The sequence below is a fragment of the Pseudonaja textilis genome, chromosome 3, assembly GCF_049901715.1.
Source record: "Pseudonaja textilis isolate UNSWEBS1 chromosome 3, rPseTex1.2, whole genome shotgun sequence".
NCBI classification, from domain to species: domain Eukaryota; kingdom Metazoa; phylum Chordata; class Lepidosauria; order Squamata; family Elapidae; genus Pseudonaja; species Pseudonaja textilis.
The window spans coordinates 199,741,190-199,759,644 of NC_141992.1; the positions used below are offsets into that span (position 1 = coordinate 199,741,190).

Sequence of the window (18,455 nt, forward strand, 5' to 3'; positions counted from 1 at the left end):
CTCTGACCTAGAACTTCCTTGGATTAGCTAGAACAGGGGTCTCCAACCTTGGCCACTTTAAGACTGGTGGACTTCAACTCCAAGAATTCTGGGAGTTGAAATCCACCAGGTTTCAAGTGGCCAAGGTTGAAGACCCCTGACTAGAGGCCTCTTTATATTTTAAACCAAGGGTCCCCACACTTGGCAAGTTTAAGACTTGTGGACTTCAACTCCCAGAATTCCTGAGCTAACCTGACTGGTGGAGGAGGAATTCTGGGAGTTGAAGTCCACCAGTCTTAAAGTGACCAAGGTTGGAGACCCCTGTCCTATGGAGTTGAAAGGCCGAGAAGAAGATAGGGTGGTCATTGCTGGCCAAATAGCCTAGCTGTCATGTCTGACCATCTATCCACCCCTCTTGCCAAAGGCTGCCCTCAGGAGGGGTTGTAGTGGGTCACGACTGAGCTCTGGGGGGAAGGGCTTCTCTGGGGAAAGGCCGGGTGGACGATGTCCATGGGATGGCTCATCCAGACGTCAAAGACGGTCTTGTTGGGAGGCATGGCTTCTTCTAGGCCCAAGTCCACCCTGGAGGAGGAGCCTGGGCTCAGGGAGGACCGGGGCATCAGCTCCCAGTAGGCTGGGTGTGGGAAAGGCATGGGGCCGTAAGCGGGGAAGGCTGGGTTGTGGGGGAAGGCCAGCCCGTGGCTTTGAGGTGCCGCCACCACCACATTGGGAGCCAGACAGGGGGTGTAGGAAGTAGGGAGCTGCTCCCAGAATGGGGCAGCGGGGGGTGGAGTGCCCTCCCTGGAGTCAGAATCACTGGTCTCGGGGGGCGGCTGGAGGATTCTGGGGCGCTTGGCCAAAATTGGGGCACCGGCCGCCATTTTGGGCTCTTCGTTGGGGGATAAGGAGCTGAGGGAGGCAGGGCTGCTGGAGGACGAGAAGGAGCGGAGCATGGGCAGAGGGCCTGGGGCCTGCCAGGGGAGGAGGGGGGCACCCGAGGAGACCCGGAAGATGGGGATGGTGCCCCAGACTTTGGAGGCTGCTGTGGGGCTCTCGGCCCTTGCTTTCCCTGAGAGACCCACCCCCTGGAAGTCATGGAGCAAGGCATCGATGCTGAAGGGGCTGCTCTGGCGGCCCCCTTCGCTGCTTGGGAGCCCACTCGCCTCTGGGTCAGCCCCATTGAGGGGAGGCTGGGGGGCTTGGAAAGCCCAGCCATGGTAGACGAATGGAGCCAGGTCCACCGCGAAGGTTCTCTCCTCTTGGCGGGAGACCGCTGTGTTCTGCAGCTTCAGGGCTTCCGGGGGGATGAGGTCCACGTCGACGGTCCAGAAGTTTCCTTTGGCCTTGGGCTTGGCGGGGTCTTTCAAGATCTGCAAGAGATGAAGGAGGAAAGGGGGGGGCAGGATGACCCAAAGGGGCGTGGCCCAAAGGCAACACAGTCAGATAAGCAAGAAGAGTCCCTTTATTATCTCCAACTTTGCCCCCCAATGTCCAGGTTACCTTCAGCTAATGAAGGGTATCAGGGCCCTTTCCTCCCCTGTAAGCCATGCAACCCATATTGCTCCCTTCTCCATTCCTCCCTGCATGCCCTAGGATGAAGACGGGGTGGAGCTGGGTCTTCCTCTGAACTCCCTCTGCCTTGTTCTACCTCTTCCCTTCCCTTCTACCCAGCTGGACTGTGCCCTTCTTCCACAGCCAATGGAGCCACACTCCCACTCCTTGTCTGCTCGGCCTCCCCCTCCGAATCAGATCTTGACAGGGGCATGACAGGGAAGGGGATCTTCTGAAGGCCTGTCCCAGAAGGAGAGACATCTCTGGATTTCCTACCAAGTCCATGGTTGGTTGCGTTCCGGTGGATGGGTGGCCAAGATCTCCTGGCCACCGTCCTCAACTGTACCTGTTGGGAAGGTAAGGAGCCACTGATGGTAGTGGGAATGAGCAAACCTAGACCTAGTAGGTGTGGGAGGAGGACACTGGAGGCCACCTGTCATTTCCCAGTCCTTCGTCACTGAACTGGGGTCCAATGAGACTGACATGATATGGAACGTTTAGTGAACCTCAGTCAAAGGAGTTTGGAGGGATGACCCTTGGCGGTGGCTTAAAACGGGGGTGTCCATTGCCTTGGCTACTTTAAGACTTGTGGACTCTAACTCCCAGTGGAGTTGAAGTCCACAAGTCTTAAAGTAGCCAGGGCAGGACACTCCTGTCCCTAAAGCATTATTGAAAGGGACTCTCCAGCCCATCGATTGGAAAACACCCCAACCGGGCATCAAGTTTTAAGTGCTTTCCTGAAACGGAGAGCGAAGGAGCCACACAAGACTCTGGGAGCACCAACTTCCACTGTGGATGCTTTGGGTCCTTGGTGGCTTCCTTGCAGACGTTTCGTGACCCAGCTAAGTGACATCCTCAGTGGTAAAAAGGAGGAGGGGTTTGCCGAGAGGAGGAGGAGGAGGAATGTGGGGTTCTTGGTGCTCTCTGAGCTGGGTGGCTTTCTTGCAGACGTTTCATGACCCAACTAGGGAACGTCATCAGGGTTAGAAGGGAGGAGAAAGAGAAGGAAAAGAAAGAGGAGGAGGAAAGAGAGGAGGAGGAGGAGGAGGAGGAGGAGGACTGTGGGCTCCTTGGTGCTCTCTGAGCTGGGTGGCTTTCTTGCAGACGTTTCATGACCCAACTAGGGAACGTCATCAGGGTTAGAAGGGAGGAGAAAGAGAAGGAAAAGAAAGAGGAGGAGGAAAGTGAGGAGAAGGAGGAGGAGGAGGACTGAGGGTCCTTGGTGCTCTCTGAGCTTGGTGGTTTTCTTGCAGACGTTTCATGACCCAACTAGGGAACGTCATCAGTGCTAGAAGGGAGTGTGGAGTAGGGTAAATGGAACCTGTTGATTGGCTAGCACACCCAGCGCTACTTTTAACACACAACCACCAGAGCCCTTTGATTTCTCCAAACCAAATGTGTGGACAAAATGGATACGGCGATTCGAGAGATTTAGGCAAGCAAGCAACCTCGCAATAAACTCCGAAGAAAATCAGGTGAACACTTTGATTTACTGTACGGGAGATGAAGCAGATGATGTTCTGCCTGGCCTGAAGCTCGGTGAAGCTGATCAGCGTCGGTGTACTAAAGTAAGAGACAGCTTTCAGTCATTCTTTGTAGTAAAAAAGAACACTGTGTATGAGCGTGCAAGATTTAATATGCGCGAACAAGAAGCACATGAGACAGTTGATGCATTTGTCACAGCGCTGCATGCACTAGCAGAACACTGTAACTATGGAGCACTACAGGACGAGCTCATCAGAGACAGGATTGTAGTAGGCTTGGTCGATACACGGCGATCAGAATGCACGCCAATGGGAAAAGACCCAGACCTGGATAAAGCTATCCATATGGCAAGACAATCAGAGGAGATTAAAAAACAGCAAACCACACTGAGAAGGGATGCTAGCGCTGTAAACCTAAAGGATGTGAACTCTTTGGACAGACTGTTTAAAGGCAGGCATCAGAAAGAAAAGCCAAAATTCAGCAGATCAAAGAACGATGGAGCGAAGCCTCAAAGCAGGCAGAACAAAAACGCTGAAGACCCCCAGTGTCACAAATGCGGTGGCACGTTCCACCCTCGACAAGAATGTCCTGCTGAGGATGCTAAATGCCATCCATGTGGGGAAAAGGGTCACGATCAACGTGTATGTTTTGCAAGCGAGGAAGAGGAGAGAAGCTTCTTTCTTGGCTCTGTGACATCCCATGATGATCCGTGGACCGTGGAAATCAGAACGATGGATAAAGACATCGCGTTCAAGTTGGATACCGGAGCGGACGTCACTGTTGTTTCACAGAAGAATTTCGCCAACATTTTTCACAACACACAAGTGCCGGTGCTGCAAAAAAGCAGAGAGACCTCTACTGGGTCCAGGGAGAATGCCACTGGAAGCGATGGGGTTTGCCAAACTACGGCTAAAGAAAGGAGCAAAACAAATTACAGAGAAGGTGTATGTGGTCAAAAACCTGAGTAAGCCTTTGCTGGGACTGCTAGCAGCTATTGTAACTCTTGGTCTGTTGGTTCGTGTGGACACTATTGACATGGGAAACCTGAAGTCAAGCTACCCTAAGTTACGCAGCGGCCTAGGGGAGGTTTGACAACCTTATTGTATTAAGCTCAAAACCCGATGCTGTGCCTTTCTCTTTGAAAACCCCAAGGAGGATTCAGAGCAATATCTTAGATGTTACATAAATTATCAGCAAGACAATTGGGCTGACCTATTGCCATTTGCTGAAGTGGCTTTTAACAATTCTGTACATAGCAGTACTGGATTCACCCCATGAATCAAGGTGGCATCAAGACAAGATTTTGTACCCATACCTGAACTTCCTCATGAAAGGCCTAACATTCAATCATTAGATGAATGGATAACACAACTCAAACTTAATTGGCCAGTCACTCGTAAAGCATTAGATGATGTGCATCAAGCTCATAAGAAGTTTGCAGACAAAAAGAGAACTCCCCAAAAACCATATCAAGTAGGCGACAAGGTTTTCTTGCCCACCAGATATCTACAAACTACTCAAAAGTCAAAGAAACTTGGTCCTAAGTATGTTGGTTCTTTCTTGATTGAAAGGATTGTAAACCCCGTGGCAGTCCAATTGAAATTACCAAAAACTCTTCGACGTATTCACCTGGTCTTCCATGTTAGTTTGTTAAAACCTGAACATACTTCCAATCTGAGGCCAACCCAAACTGATCCTCCTGTACCACTGCTGATTGAGGGTGAACAACATTTTGAAGTTAAAGAAATTCTGGACTCTCGTAAATGGAAGGGTCGACTGCAATAAAAGTATACCATATTCATTATACCCTTTGGGCGGTTCCACTTTTAACCATCTTCCATTTGGCATTGCCTCAGCGCCTGAACATTTCCAATGTATGATGGCAGAAGTTACACAGGGGCTGGAAGGTATAGTTTGCCACATTGATGATCTACTGGTGTGGGGACGGGACCAAGAAGAACATGACAATCGACTCCATACAGTGCTAAAAAAACTGGAAAAGGCAGGAATCACTCTGAACGTGGATAAGTGTGAACTCTCCAGGAGTGAGGTGGTCTTTTGGGGTCACGTCATCTGCAGGGATACGACCTGACCCAAGGAAAACAGAGGCTATCAGAGCTATTAAGGAACCTTCTAGTGTGAACGAACTGAGGAGTTTTCTTGGCATGGTAAGCCAGTTGGGGAAGTTGGTAGAAAAAGACAAGCCACTTCGTGATCTCCTTTCTAAGAAAAACTGTTGGGTTTGGGATGTGGAACAGGTCAGGGCATTTAAGACATTGAAAGATGCTTTGTCTTCCCCTCCGGTGCCGGCCATGTATGATCCGAACAAAGTGACGAAAGTGTCAGCGGATGCATCGTCATATGGCTTGGGTGCCGCTCTTCTTCAAGAGTGGGGAGATAAATGGAAGCCTGTGGCTTATGTGTCACGTTCACTCACTCCAACTGAACAACGCTATGCACAGGTAGAAAAAGAAGGCCTGGCTCTAGCCTGGGCATGTGAAAGATTTCGGGATTTCCTCCTAGGAAAGCATTTCTGCCTGGAGACTGACCACAAACCAGATACAGATACAGATAATCAGAGTTGGAAGGGACCTTGTAGGTCATCTAGTCCAACCCCCCGCCCAAGCAGGAGACCCTACACCATTTCTGACGAATGGGAGTCCAGTCTCTCCTTGAAACCTTCCAGGGATGAAGCTCCCACAACTTCTGAAGGCAACTTCTGTTCCATCGGTTGATGGTTCTCCCTGTCAGAAAGTTTCTCCTTATTTCCAGGTTGAATCTCTCCTTGATCAGTTTCAATCCATTGTTCCTTGTCCGGCCTTCAAAGGTGCCTTGGAGAATAGCTTGACCCCCTTCCTCATCTCTGGGGCAGCCCCTCAAATATTGGAAGGCTGCTCTCCTGTCTCCCCTGGTCCTTCTCTTCTCTAGATTAGCGAGGCCCAGTTGCTGCAACTGTTCATCGTACGTTTTAGCCTCCAATCATCCTGGTCGCTCTTCTCTGCACTTTTTCTAGAGCAGGGGTGGGCAAACCACGGCCCATGGGCCACATCCGGCCCATTGGTCTTTTTAATCCGGCCCACCAAAGATTGGGGCACCCGGTTGGAGCACCCAAGCAGGACCCGGGAAACAACAGATCCGGGCCGGACGACAGCTTGGCGGCTGAGTGGGGTGGCCAACAGCAGAGGGGAACGGAGGACAGTCCACCTGCTGGCCAAAGGGAGAGAGACTCACCAGCTGCCCTTTGAGGAGCCGGTGCGCGCCCAAGGCAACGGGGGAACCCCCTGGCAACCATGGAGCAGCGGGCAGGCATGGGTGACTACGGGCGGGGACGGACTGACAGACGGACGGGGCGGCAGGCTTGGGAGCCTCATGGGGTCTGCCTGCCTTGCTGGCTGCCTGCCTTCCATGCTGGCAAAGTTGGGGGTCCAGGCTCGGATGCGTGCCGCCTCTCCATCCTTGGAGAGCATCGAGCCCGGGCGGTGGGCAGCAGCTTCAGTGCTTGCTGGGCAGATTTCTCCCATATCCAGGACCGGTGCGGTGGTATCTGACATCTGGGGCTCGCGTGTGTGTTTTGGGTCTCCCCGTTTTTGCAAGGGGAGGTGTATTACTTGGTTCTCCCAGGCTGACGACCGACCTCTTGCCTTTATTTACGCCAAAGGGAGTGGGGGGTTGGGGGGTGGGGAATGGTCTTGCCGTGGCTGGCTGGGGAGCGTGTTTGCAGGGCTGCTCGGGAGGAGATCTGGGGGTACCCAGCTCCCCAAAGTACCATTAGTTATTTCTCGTGTACATGTTTATGTGTGTGTAGTGACAGCTCCGATGATGTCATATGCCGCTATGACCTCTATTCTCTGCACGTTCATTTTGTCCCTTCCGTAAAGAATCTTTCGCTGTCAATCTGGACCGTTGGAGAGAATTGCGCTCAGATTTCCACAATTCCCACCCTTCGTGGACTGGGCTCTGTTTCCAGCCATGAACAGTTTTGTGAGAGCGTCCGCTTGACCATGCTAACCGTGAAAATGCATGGGGTTTACGCCAGGGGTGCTTACTTGGGGGAAAACCTCTCTTGATCGCTGTTCAAGGTAGGGTCTGACTGACTGACAGGGGGTGGATTTTGCGGTTTCTGCATTTTCAAAGCATCTCAACTACAGTGCCCATGATCCCCAGCAAGAAGAGTTTGGGATAATGGGATAAAGTTAGGCACCCTTGGAAAGTACCCTAGAGCAAAGGCCTGCTTGACATTCTTATAGGACCTATAAGAAAAAAAGGACCTTTTTTCTGTTTATGTTTGATATGTACTGTTAACAAATGCAGTTTTTCATATGTATCGTATCTTGTGCTGACCCGGCCGGTCTGTCAAATTTTAAAAGTCAATGAGGCCCCCGAGCCAAAAAGTTTGCCCATCCCTGCCATAGGGTGTAAGTGGATTTATAAAATTAAGACAGGTGTAGATGGGACTGTTACCCATAAAGCCAGCTTAGTAGCACAAGGGTTCAATCAGTCTGCCAACAACTATGATGAGGTGTTTGCACCTAGTCTAAAGGCTATCACATTATGAGCAGCATTAGTGTGGGCAGCTAAAAATAAACACACAATAAACCATTTAGATGTGGAGACGGCATATCTTCATGCACCGTTGCAACATACTATATATTTAAAGAAGCCTTTGGCGATAAAAACTGATAATAAAACTGATTGCTGGAGATTAAAAAAGAGTCTTTATGGCTTAAAGCAATCAGGCTATGAATGGAACCAGTGCATAGTGAAGGAATTAACTAAGATAGGTTTTGTAGCTGTCATGGCTGATCCATGTTTATTCAAAAAGGAAAGTGATGGTGTAGTTTCATTGTTGCTATTGTTCACTGATGACATAGCATTAATCACTAAGACTGAGTAAGAAGCTACTGAGATTATTTCACTGTTAAAGAAGAAATTTAAAATAAAACATTTAGGTGAGATTAAACAATATCTTGGTTTAAAAATAGATAAAACTAAAGGAGGCTACAAAATCTCACAGGCAGATAAAATTAACCAGTTACTAAAGAATTTTAAAATGGAACTTTGTAAACTGGCTAAAACACCGATGAGCCAGGAGTTTATCCACAGTGATGTGCAAAGTCCTGTTTTTGATAAAGATATTTATTAAACTTTAATTGGTAGCTTATCTTATCTTAGTAATTGGTCAAGGCCAGACATAGCATATGGTGTTAACCAATTAGCCAGGTTTAATACTAAGCCTACTGAAAGGCACTGGCAAGCTGCTAAGCATGTGTTGAGATATCTTAAACAAACAATGTATTATGCATTATATTTGGAGCCTAAGGATGAACTAAGTTTAACTGCATATACCGATGCAAGTTTCGCTACAGACGTATCTACACATAAATCAATGTCAGATACTGTCATATTATTAGGAAAGGTGTTAATTGGATGGCGGTCTATTCGACAAAAATATCTAAGCTTATCAACAACGGAGGCTGAATCCTCATCTTTGCCTCTATTATGTTCATATTTAGTTTGTTATAAACAACTAATGATAGATGTGGGAATTAATGTAAAGGAACCTATTGTTGTGTAGGAAGACAACCAATCAGCAATTCAGATGGCTTCCAATCTTGCTGTAAAGACAAGATCAAAACACACCGATCTAAGATATCTAAATGTGAGACAATGTGTTCAAAGTAAAATGATTAAACGGGAGTACTACATGTCAGAAAATAACATTGCAGATCATTTTACGAAAACCCAAGGCACTGTAAAACATACGCTTGCTGTGAGAAATATGAACTTAAACTGTAAAGTTATATATTGTCCTACCCAAAGGGGAGAATGTTAGGAATGATAGTCACCTAACAGTTGGGTTGGAAATATATAAACCAGGATAGTAATTTAATACTGTATCTTTAAGAGAATGCTGTAATTGTAATTGGCTGAGGTTCCTCCAACGGCCATAAGATGGAGCCAAAAACCTGGTTTCTTTCTCCTTGCATTTCCTGTTTTGCCATTTTGCCTGATCGGCATTCTGCTTGGATTGCTGTGAGTCTTTGCAACTGTTAGCAAACTCCATTTACTGAACTTTGTTTATAATACTTGACTTCGTTTTTAGTTTATCCCTGGACTGATACTAACTGCTTTAACCGTGTATGATTTGGACTGTTTATTGGACTTTGTTTACCCGTTTACTGGAAGTAAAACCTACATTTTACTATTCAGTGTATGCTGGTCATGTGTTATTCAACATCACTCTCACTACGTTTCCCTGAGTGCACTCATTCTCCTAACGGGGAATATCTGAACAGTCTGCAAGAAAACCACCAAGCCCAGAGAGCCCCAAGGACCCCACAGCCCACCTCCTCCTCCTCCTCTCCACACACCCCACTCCCTTCTAGCACTGATGATGTTATCTAGTTGGGTCATGAAACATCTGGAAGAAAACTACCAAGCTCAGAGAGCACCAGGGACCCCTTGTTTCAACACTGAGTGACAACTGTTCTCTTCTAGAGATGTTCCACTGGGTTGTGTTGTATGGAGTCGATTCCTGTTCGTCTTCACCTTGACAACCCAGCTCAATCCTATCCTGTACCTCCTCTCCAAGCTCGGCTCTGTGGTTGACCCAGGCCCGTCTCTTGGAGGATGCAGTTTCTGATTGTCCAGGGTGCCTGGGATAGTCCAGGGTCTCAAGGCCTGGGCCTGGGAAGGGGGCACGCCATCAAAAGTGGACTCTTCCAAGAAAGCTACTCAGTGGGCATCCAGAAGGCAGGAGGCAGAGATGGGCCTTGCCTGGCAGGTGGGGAGTGGTATGGCCTCACACAGTGAATTAGGGGAAGGGGGAAGGAGGCAGCCTCAGCCAGGTCCTCTCACCTTCTGGAAGCAGTCGTTGGCCGAGAGGTTGTGCCTGATGGAGTCCTTCCAGCCCTGGTAGCCTTCTTTGAAGAAAGGGAAGAGGTTGCTGATCTCCTTGATGATCTGAAAGGCAGGAGGAGGACAGGTGGGCCCAGGTGGGCTGCAGACTGGCCGGGCAGGGGGGACATCGGGGGTTCCACTCTGGTTGGGGTTGGGAGTTGAGCCAACTTTTCCCTTGAGGGGACGCTATGTTCCCCACCCGCTAGCAGGGCTTTTGCTCAAAAAGGGCATTTGGGGTTGCTTGTTTATTTTCCCAAAATAATTTATTTTGTTCCCGCCTTTATTGTTTTTATACATCACTTAAGGCAGTGAAATAATCCTCCTCCCTCCTACATCTCCCACAACAACCCTGTGAGGTGGGTTGGGCTGAGGAATAGAGAGGGGGAGAGATGGAAGGACTGGCCCCCAAATGCCCAGCCGGCTTTCGTGGCTAAGGCAAAACTAGAACTCATCGACTCCTGGTAATTGGCCCAAAGTCACCCAGAGGGCCTTCGTGGCTAAGGCGGGACTAGAACTCCCAGCCGCTTGGTTTCTAGCCTGATGCCTCAACCACTAAAACCTTTTCCATCCTCTCGCCTGCAACAGGTCCGGGGCTGCAAATGTTGGGACTCTTTTGAGCCTGGAAGGCTAAAATTGGTTGGGAAGGACAGTTCTCTACGTCTCCCCGAAGCTGTGGTTAAGTTGTGGCTTAGCTGTGATTTGTTAAAGAAGTGACAAATTATGGCTTATTTCCAGAACAGAGCAAAGCAATAAACCACGGTTTGTTTCACATTGGCATCTAAAGCATGGGTCCCCCGACCCTCAGTCTGTGGCTCGGCCCATTGGGGGACCCTCTCCTCCCCCCCCATACCACCCCCACTGCCCATCAGCCGAACTGGACAGGTTGCGGAGCGCTAATCTAAGGTAAAGGTCTCCAAACCTGGCCCACTTTTAAGACTTGTGGACTTCAACTCCCAGAATTCCCCAGCCAGCAAAGCTGAAGAGTTGAACAGGGAATTGTGGGAGTTGGAAGTCCATCCATGAGGAATTCTGGGAGTTGGAAGTCCATCCATGAGGAATTGTGGGAACTGAAGTCCACCCATCTTAACTTTCTGAGATCCAGCAAAGCTGAAAGGGGAATTCTGGGAGTTGAAGTCCTCCCGGCTTAAAGTTGCCAAGGTTGGAGACCCCTGCCCTAGATACTCTGGATTTCCAATCCCATCCTTCTTCAGCTAGAGCAGAGGTCCTGAACCTTGGCCACTTTAAGACCTGTGGACTTCAACTCCCAGAATTCCTCCTCCTCCAGTCATGTTAGCTCAGGAATTCTGGGAGTTGAAGTCCACAAGTCTTAAACTTGCCAAGGTTGAAGATCCTTGTGTTAGAGTAATACAAGAACAGGAAATGCATCACAGGAACAATAGAGATGAAACCTGGAGGGGCAATGTGATACAGGAAACCACTCCAATAGAGGGGAATGATAGAGCTGCATATAAGATAGAACAGGAGACTTCAAGCTTGACAGCTTTAGGACTTGTGGACTTCAACTCCCAGAATTCCTCCTCCTCCAGTCATGTTAGCTCAGGAATTCTGGGAGTTGAAGTCCACAAGGCTTAAAGTGGCCAAGGTTGGGGACCCCTGATCTAAAGAATATCCTGGCTTGAGGCGTCTGATCTCAGAGCAAACTCTGGAAGAGATGACAGGTGGCGGGGCGGGACCTCCGCCATTGTCCCCCGAAAGAGATCTGGGGGTGTCTGTTAAACAGCAAACGCTTGCCCTCTCTTGCCATCCGTGCAGTTGTTAAATAAGTCACATGGTCATTAAGTGAAGCTGGCTTCCCCATGGACTTTGCTGCATCCGAAGGTGGCCAAAATTGGTCACGTGACCCTGGGCACTGCAATCGTCATAATTGTGAGTCTGTTCACCAAGCGTCTGGATTTCAATCAGGTGACCATTGGGGAGGCTGCAACCGTCGTAAGGGTGGGGAAAAAATGGTCATAAGTCTCTTTTTTCAGTGCCGTAGTAACTTTGAAACAGTCGCTGAATGGACCGTTGTAGGTTCAAGGACCATCTGTTGGTGAGACCAAAGCTGAGAAGCCCAAAATGCTAAAGGGAGGAGGAGGGGAGAGGCTTCTGTATTGTGTTCGTCTGTGAGTCAGACGTTTACTGTTGAAACGTTGCTACAACTTTAAAAGCACAACTATAATGACGTGGGAAAATACCCGAACAAAGCTGAATACCATACATGTAAGTACCCGCGAAAACTTAAGATATATACAAACACACACACACACACATATATATAAATGTTTATATATATATATAAATGTATCTATTTATCTCTAACTGTATATCTATCATCTATCTATCTTTCTATCATCTATCTATCTATCTATCTATCTATCTATCTATCTATCTATATATCTATCTATCTATCTATCTCTATCTATCTATCTATCTATCATCTATCTATCTATCTATCTATCTATCTATCTATCTATCTATCTATCTATCTATCTATCTATATCTATCATCTATATTATCTATCTATATCTATCTATCTATCTATCTATCTATCTATCTATCTATCTATCTATCTATCATCTCTCTCCCTATCTCTCTCCCCCTCCCTCTTTATCTATTTATTTGATATGGTGCTCAGAGTTGCTCGTTTGCGAGATGGGGGGGGTATAAATTTAATTTTAAAAAATTAAAAAAAGAAAGAAAGGTGGAGTCCTTGGAGTTATTTTTAATTCTGGGGGGGGAGGGAGGGGGGACCTCTTGGGATCAGGGAATGGGGTGGGGGCTGCAAACATCTCCGTCTGGAGAGGCTCCCCCCTCCCCACATTTGGGATCCTGACTGGATCATCAAAGCAAACTTCACTTAGCACCTTTTGCAGATCTTCCTCAGACTCTTTTGCATTTGGGGGGGCGGGGAACTGAGGTTGAATTGGCAGGCAGGCCAAATATTGCCCCCACCCCCAAAAAAAACCCTGGTCTGAGCCAGCTGTTGACCCTTAGGCCATCTCTCCCACCCACCCCCACCCCTGTGTGTATGTGTGTGTGAATTTGTCAACTATCCATCAATCTACCATCTGTCAATCTATCATCTCATCTATCTATCATCTTTCTCATCTTTCTCTGTCTCACACCTCTCTCTCTCTCTGTCTCTCCATCCAAGTAATATCTCTCTCTGTCTCCTTCTCATCTTTCTCCCCCACTCTCTTTCTTCTTTCTCTCTCTCTCTCTGCCCCTCTATCAACTGTCAATCTATCGTATCTCTCTGTCAATCTATCACCTATCTATCAATCATCTGTCAATTATCATTCTTTCTCATCAATCTCTCATCTATCTATCTATCATCTGTCTGTCTATCATCTATCTATCTATCTATCTATCTATCTGTCTATCTATCTATCTATCATCTATCTATCTATCAATCAATCAATCTATTATCTATCTATCTATCTATCTATCTATCTATCTATCTATCTATCTATCTATCTATCTATCTATCTATCATCTATCTATCCATCTATCTATCTATCTATGCCTATCTATCTATCATCTATCTATCTATCTATCTATCTATCTATCTATCTATCTATCTATCTATCATCTATCTATCATCTATCTATCTATCTATCTATCATCTATCGATCTATCTATCTATCTATCTATCTATCTATCTATCTATCTATCTATCTATCTATCTATCTATCTATCTATCTATATCTATATATCTATCTATCTATCTATCTATCTATCTATCTATCTATCTATCTATCTATCTATCTATCTATCTATCTATCTATCTATCTATCTATCTATCTATCTATCTATCTATCTATCTATCTATCATATCTATCTATCTATCTATCTATCTATCTATCTATCTATCTATCTATCTATCTATCTATCTATCTATCTATCTAATTTATTGGGTACCCCTCTCACAGCAAGTGGCTTACAATATTAAAATCTTAGAAAAATTTTCTGGCAAAGAGTCTCAAGGAGGCTGGGAAGTCGGTGAGAGCCCCCACCCCACCCCCAAGATGGCTCTAAGCCCCTAGCTGGCCTGACTCACCTGGGGGAGGATCAACCCCCCCCAATCCCCCCTCACCCAAGATCAGAGGCAGCTCAGGTGTTAATTGTGGGAGGGAGAAGTTGGCAGCTCCTATCAGACTGGCCTGCAGCCCCCTCCCCACTCAGCCCCCACCCCTTTCTGCTCCTTTCAGCCAGGCCAGCTCACAGCGGGAGGGCAGGTGGCACCTTGGGAGCTTCAGGGCTCCTCCAATATGCAAACTTAGCATTTGTTCCTAGTTGCCAAGGCTGCTTCCTCCCCCCACCCTCCCCTCCCCAGGCCCTGGGGTCTTTCAGCATATGCAAAACCCCTTTAAATACACTTTCCCCCTTCCCCCGTCCCCAACCACCATCTGCATTCTTCCTTTTCTTCTCTTAACTTCTGAGAAAGTGCAGGGGGACCCCTTCTGAATACCCAAGTGGAGGGACTTTCCTGACATTGAAAGAGGGGGTTGGACTAGACGGCCTTCAAGGTCCCTTGCAACTCTGTTCAACGAATCCCTGCAGGGTTTTCAAACTGCCTGACAGATGGAAGTGGTTTTGCCATGGGGTTTTTTGGGGTGTGTGTGGGGGAGCTTTTATTAACCCAGAGATGCATTTCAAAAACAGTGTAAAGAAGAGCAACTAAGATGATTGAAAACCCTGGAGATTAAAAAAAACATAGGAAGAAGGGTGGCAGGACTAGAGTTTGGCCAGTCTAGAGAAACTAAGGACTTGGGGGGACATGGTAGGGGTCTTCTAGTATTTGAGGGGCTGCTCCAAAGAAGAGGGGGGTCAAATTATTCTACAAAGAACCAGAAGGTAGGAGAAGAAGCGACCAGGGGTGGAAACCAATCGAAGCGAGAAGCCACCTGCAACTCGCGAGGAATTTCCCTGCAGTGAGGACCGTGAACCGGTGGGACGGCCAGACTCCAGAAGCCGTGGGGGCTCCGTCATCCCTGGACGTTTTGAGGAAGAGGCTGGACAGTAATTGGCCTGAAATGGTGCAGGGGGCTGGACTAGAAGACCTCCAAGGTCCCTTCCACCTCTTATTCTGTTCTTTTAAAAGGCCGCTGGACTTTCCCTGCTCATCCAAGAAAGATGAAACTTTTTTTCAAGGAAAAAAAGTGAGAAAGTCCAGTGGCCTTTTGGGGGCAACCCTGGTCTGGAGGATGGGGAACCTCCGTAGACATTTAGCCTTTTATTAAGGTTTGATAGGTGGCAAAGGTGTTCCCAGACGCCTCCGTGACTAACATCCCAGGACTAAGAACTGCTTAACAAAGAGATCAGCCAGAGATCAGCCGGGAGTTGCCACCTATAATAAATCTTTCCGTCTGCTTAGATCCCGCCAGACTCGGGGATCTGGGTTACCTGCCCACATATTAAAATCAGACCATCAGGAGGGCCCCTTTAAATGTCCCATTCTCTCATTCTTTGGGGGGGGTGTGTGTGCATGGGAAAAGTGTGTGTGTGTGTGTGTGCCTGTGCCACAATAGACAACCAACCAGAAGCAGCTGAGACCGGAAGGCCAAAATAGGACCCCCGTTTCAAAACCTTCTGGCCTTGCAGTGGCCCCAAGAGTGAGGCAGTGGGATGTAGCTCCAGGCACCCTGAGCCCTGATCACCCCTTGGTCTTCTGTCCTTCCAGCCTGGACCTATCATCTTTGATGTCCTCCCTTAAACCGATTCAGGTCGAAGGAGAGGGGTGGGGAAGAGAAGGAAGAGAGAGAGAGAGAGAGAAGGAAAGAGACAAAGAGAAAGAAGGAAAGTTGGAGAAAGAAAGAGAAAGGAGAAAGAGAGAGAAGGAGAGGGAGAAAGAAGGAGAGAAGGAAAGAAAGAGAGAAAGAGAAAGAAGGAAAGAGAGGAAAGAAAGAGAGAAGGAAAGAGAGAAGGAAAGAAAGAGAGAGAAGGAAGAGAGAGAAGGAAAGAGAGGAAAGAAAGAGAAGGAAAGAGAGAAGGAAAGAAAGAGAGAGAAGGAAGAGAGAGAAGGAAAGAGAGGAAAGAAAGGGAGAAGGAAAGAGAGAAGGAAAGAAAGAGAGAGAAGAAAAGAGAGAAGGAAAGAGAGGAAAGAAAGAGAGAAGGAAAGAGAGAAGGAAAGAAAGAGAAAGAAGGAAAGAGAGAGAAGGAAAGAAAGAGAGAGAAGGAAAGAGAGAGAAGGAAAGAGAGGAAAGAAAGAGAGAAGGAAAGAGAGAAGGAAAAAGAGAAGGAAGAAGAGAGAGAAGGAAAGAGAGAGAAGGAAAGAGAGAAGGAAAGTTAAGAAAGAAAGAAAGAAAGAAAGAAAGAAAGAAAAAGAAAGGAGAGAGAGAGTGACTGCAGCTGTTCCCAGCTCAATTTGTGCCTTTATTTGCAAATTTTAGGATCAAGCATTTCCTTGTTGGGGGGCTGGCCTCTCCCCCACCCACCCCTGCCCCCAATTGCAAAGAGAAGACCCACAAACTGGTCCAATGGGGAGGGGGCTGTGGGGTGAATGCAACCCCACTGGGCAGAGCAGCCCTGGGGAGGGAGAGGCGGGGGAGGGATCCCACCAGGCTGGCTTCAGGAGGGCAAGGCCGATCCAGGGATCCAGGGTCTCTCGGCCTCCAAGCCAAGGGGACTATGTGGGAGAGGGAGAGGCTGGGATAAAACTCTTGGGACAGACCGAGACACCCTCCCCCCCAGCAGATTCAGAAATCACACACACACACACACACAAAACACACAAAGCCAGCCAGACAACCTTGGCTTTTGGTGTTTTGGGGAGGAGGCTTGGATAATGCTTGGATAAGACCTGCGGATCAGATCTAGATAATGGATTACGGGGAGGATTACAGGCTGCAGATAATCTCCCTCTGCCCAGCCAGATAAGGAGGGGGGGGCTCTCCTCCCTTCCTGGGTTATCTGAGGTGGGGAGGCAGGGCAGGCACATCCTCTGCCCTCTCCCAACCCCCACCCCCGCCCCACCAGGGAAGCTACCTTGACCTGGGCTGCCCTAAAATGGGGGGCACCCCTGCTCTTCCTCCGCTGGCTCCTCCCTGGGGGACCCCCCTCCCTGGACCCAGGTTGACAAGGGGCCACCCAGGACCCCACTAGAAGGGCAGGCATTGAGTCCTCTCTCCCCCCGGTCTCCCCACTCACAAAAGCCCCCAGCCCACCTCCTGGTTCCTTCAGCCTTACCTGGGACAAGGTGAGCCTCCGTTCCGGGGAGGCCTGGATGACCAAGGCGATCATAGCCAGATAGGTGTAGGGGGGCTTGGGGTGACGGTGGTACTTCTTCTTCTTCTTGCCTTTCCTACCCGAGGGGCCCTCCTGCCCGGGGCCCTCGTCCCCTCCCTCTGCCGCCTCCAGCCCCTCCTCGTCCAGCGGGGGGATCTGGGCCACAGCCAGGAGGGGACCCCTGGGATCCAGGCTGCCCTCCCCAGGCCCAGAATGGAGGGAGGTCCAGGTGTCCATGGCCGGGGAGGGGGCCCAGCCACGGGGCTCTGAGGTCCAGTCTCAGAGCGAGGAGGCTGCTCTGGCTGGGAACCTGGTTGGGTGGGTGGGGGAGAGAAGGGGGAAGGGGCTGGCCATGCAGGCCTTTCTCATGCGGATGATGGACCCCATCAGACCCCCTGGGGGCAGCAGGAAGGAGGGGCCAGGGCAGGAGGGGCAGGCTGGGTGAGCGGAGGGGAAAGGGCCAGCCCTCCTCCTCCTCCTCCTCTTCTTGGGCAGAAGGAGGGCCCTCTGCTCTGGAGGGGCTCAGCATGCATGCCCCCCCCACCCCCAGGACAAGGCTATGCCCAGCTGGGTTGGGGGTCCTGGTAGATATCAGGCAAAGCCTCCTTTGGGCCAAACTTGGACCCCTCCCTCTCCTGGGCAAGGAGGCTGAAGAAGCTGCATTGCTTGCAGCTACCGCTTGGCCTCTCCTGGCTGGGAGCAGGAGGAGGAGGAAGGTGATGATATGATGAAGGTAGTATGAAGATGATGATCTGAAGATGGTGATGATGATGATGATGATATGAAGATGATATAATGATAATATGAAGATATGATGATGATATGAAGATGAAAATGATAGGAAGATAATATGAAGATGATGATATGATGAAGATAATATGAAGATGATGATATGAAGATGAAAATGATATGATGAAGATAATATGAAGATGAAGATAATGATATGATATAAAGGTTATGAGGATATGATGTGATGAAGGTTAGAGAACGATCCGTGAGAAGTCCCTAATACTGGGGAAGGTGGAAGGAGCAACCAGCTAACAAGATAGATTAGGTGGGCTCAGCTACACCTTTGGAGGACCTGGCTGGGATCAGATCCTTCTGGAGAAAACCAACCTCAACCTGATGGCACATCATCCCAACCAACCAACCAGCTAGCCAGCCAGCCAGACAACCAACCAACCAACCGACCGACCAACAACCAACCAGCCAGCCAGATAACCAACCAGCCAGCCAGCCAGCCAGACAACTAGCCAGACAACCAACCAGCCAGACAACCAGCCAGCCAGACAACCAACCAGCCAGACAAC

The 18,455-nt window shown here is 48.7% G+C and overlaps 1 protein-coding gene across 1 annotated transcript; it reads right to left on the minus strand.

Annotated features, from left to right (window-relative positions):
• Nucleotides 1-410: 410 nt before the first annotated feature.
• FOXH1 (forkhead box H1) lies at nucleotides 411-17,395 on the minus strand. The gene is made up of 3 exons (XM_026723173.2): nucleotides 17,107-17,395; nucleotides 9,874-9,978; nucleotides 411-1,349 (listed from the first exon to the last, which is right to left on the minus strand). Exons 1-3 carry the CDS (start codon nucleotides 17,380-17,382, stop codon nucleotides 411-413), a joined length of 1,320 nt encoding a protein of 439 aa, XP_026578958.2. The 5' UTR covers nucleotides 17,383-17,395.
• Nucleotides 17,396-18,455: the final 1,060 nt, after the last annotated feature.

Coding starts and splice junctions, on each gene's coding strand:
- FOXH1 (XM_026723173.2), bottom strand. CDS start 17,382: ATGGACACCTGGACCTCCCTCCATTCTGGGCCTGGGGAGGGCAGCCTG. Junction 9,979..17,106: donor GGAGGCTCACCTTGTCCCAG/GTAAGGCTGAAG, acceptor CCTGCCTTTCAG/ATCATCAAGGAGATCAGCAA. Junction 1,350..9,873: donor CCAACGACTGCTTCCAGAAG/GTGAGAGGACCT, acceptor CATCTCTTGCAG/ATCTTGAAAGACCCCGCCAA.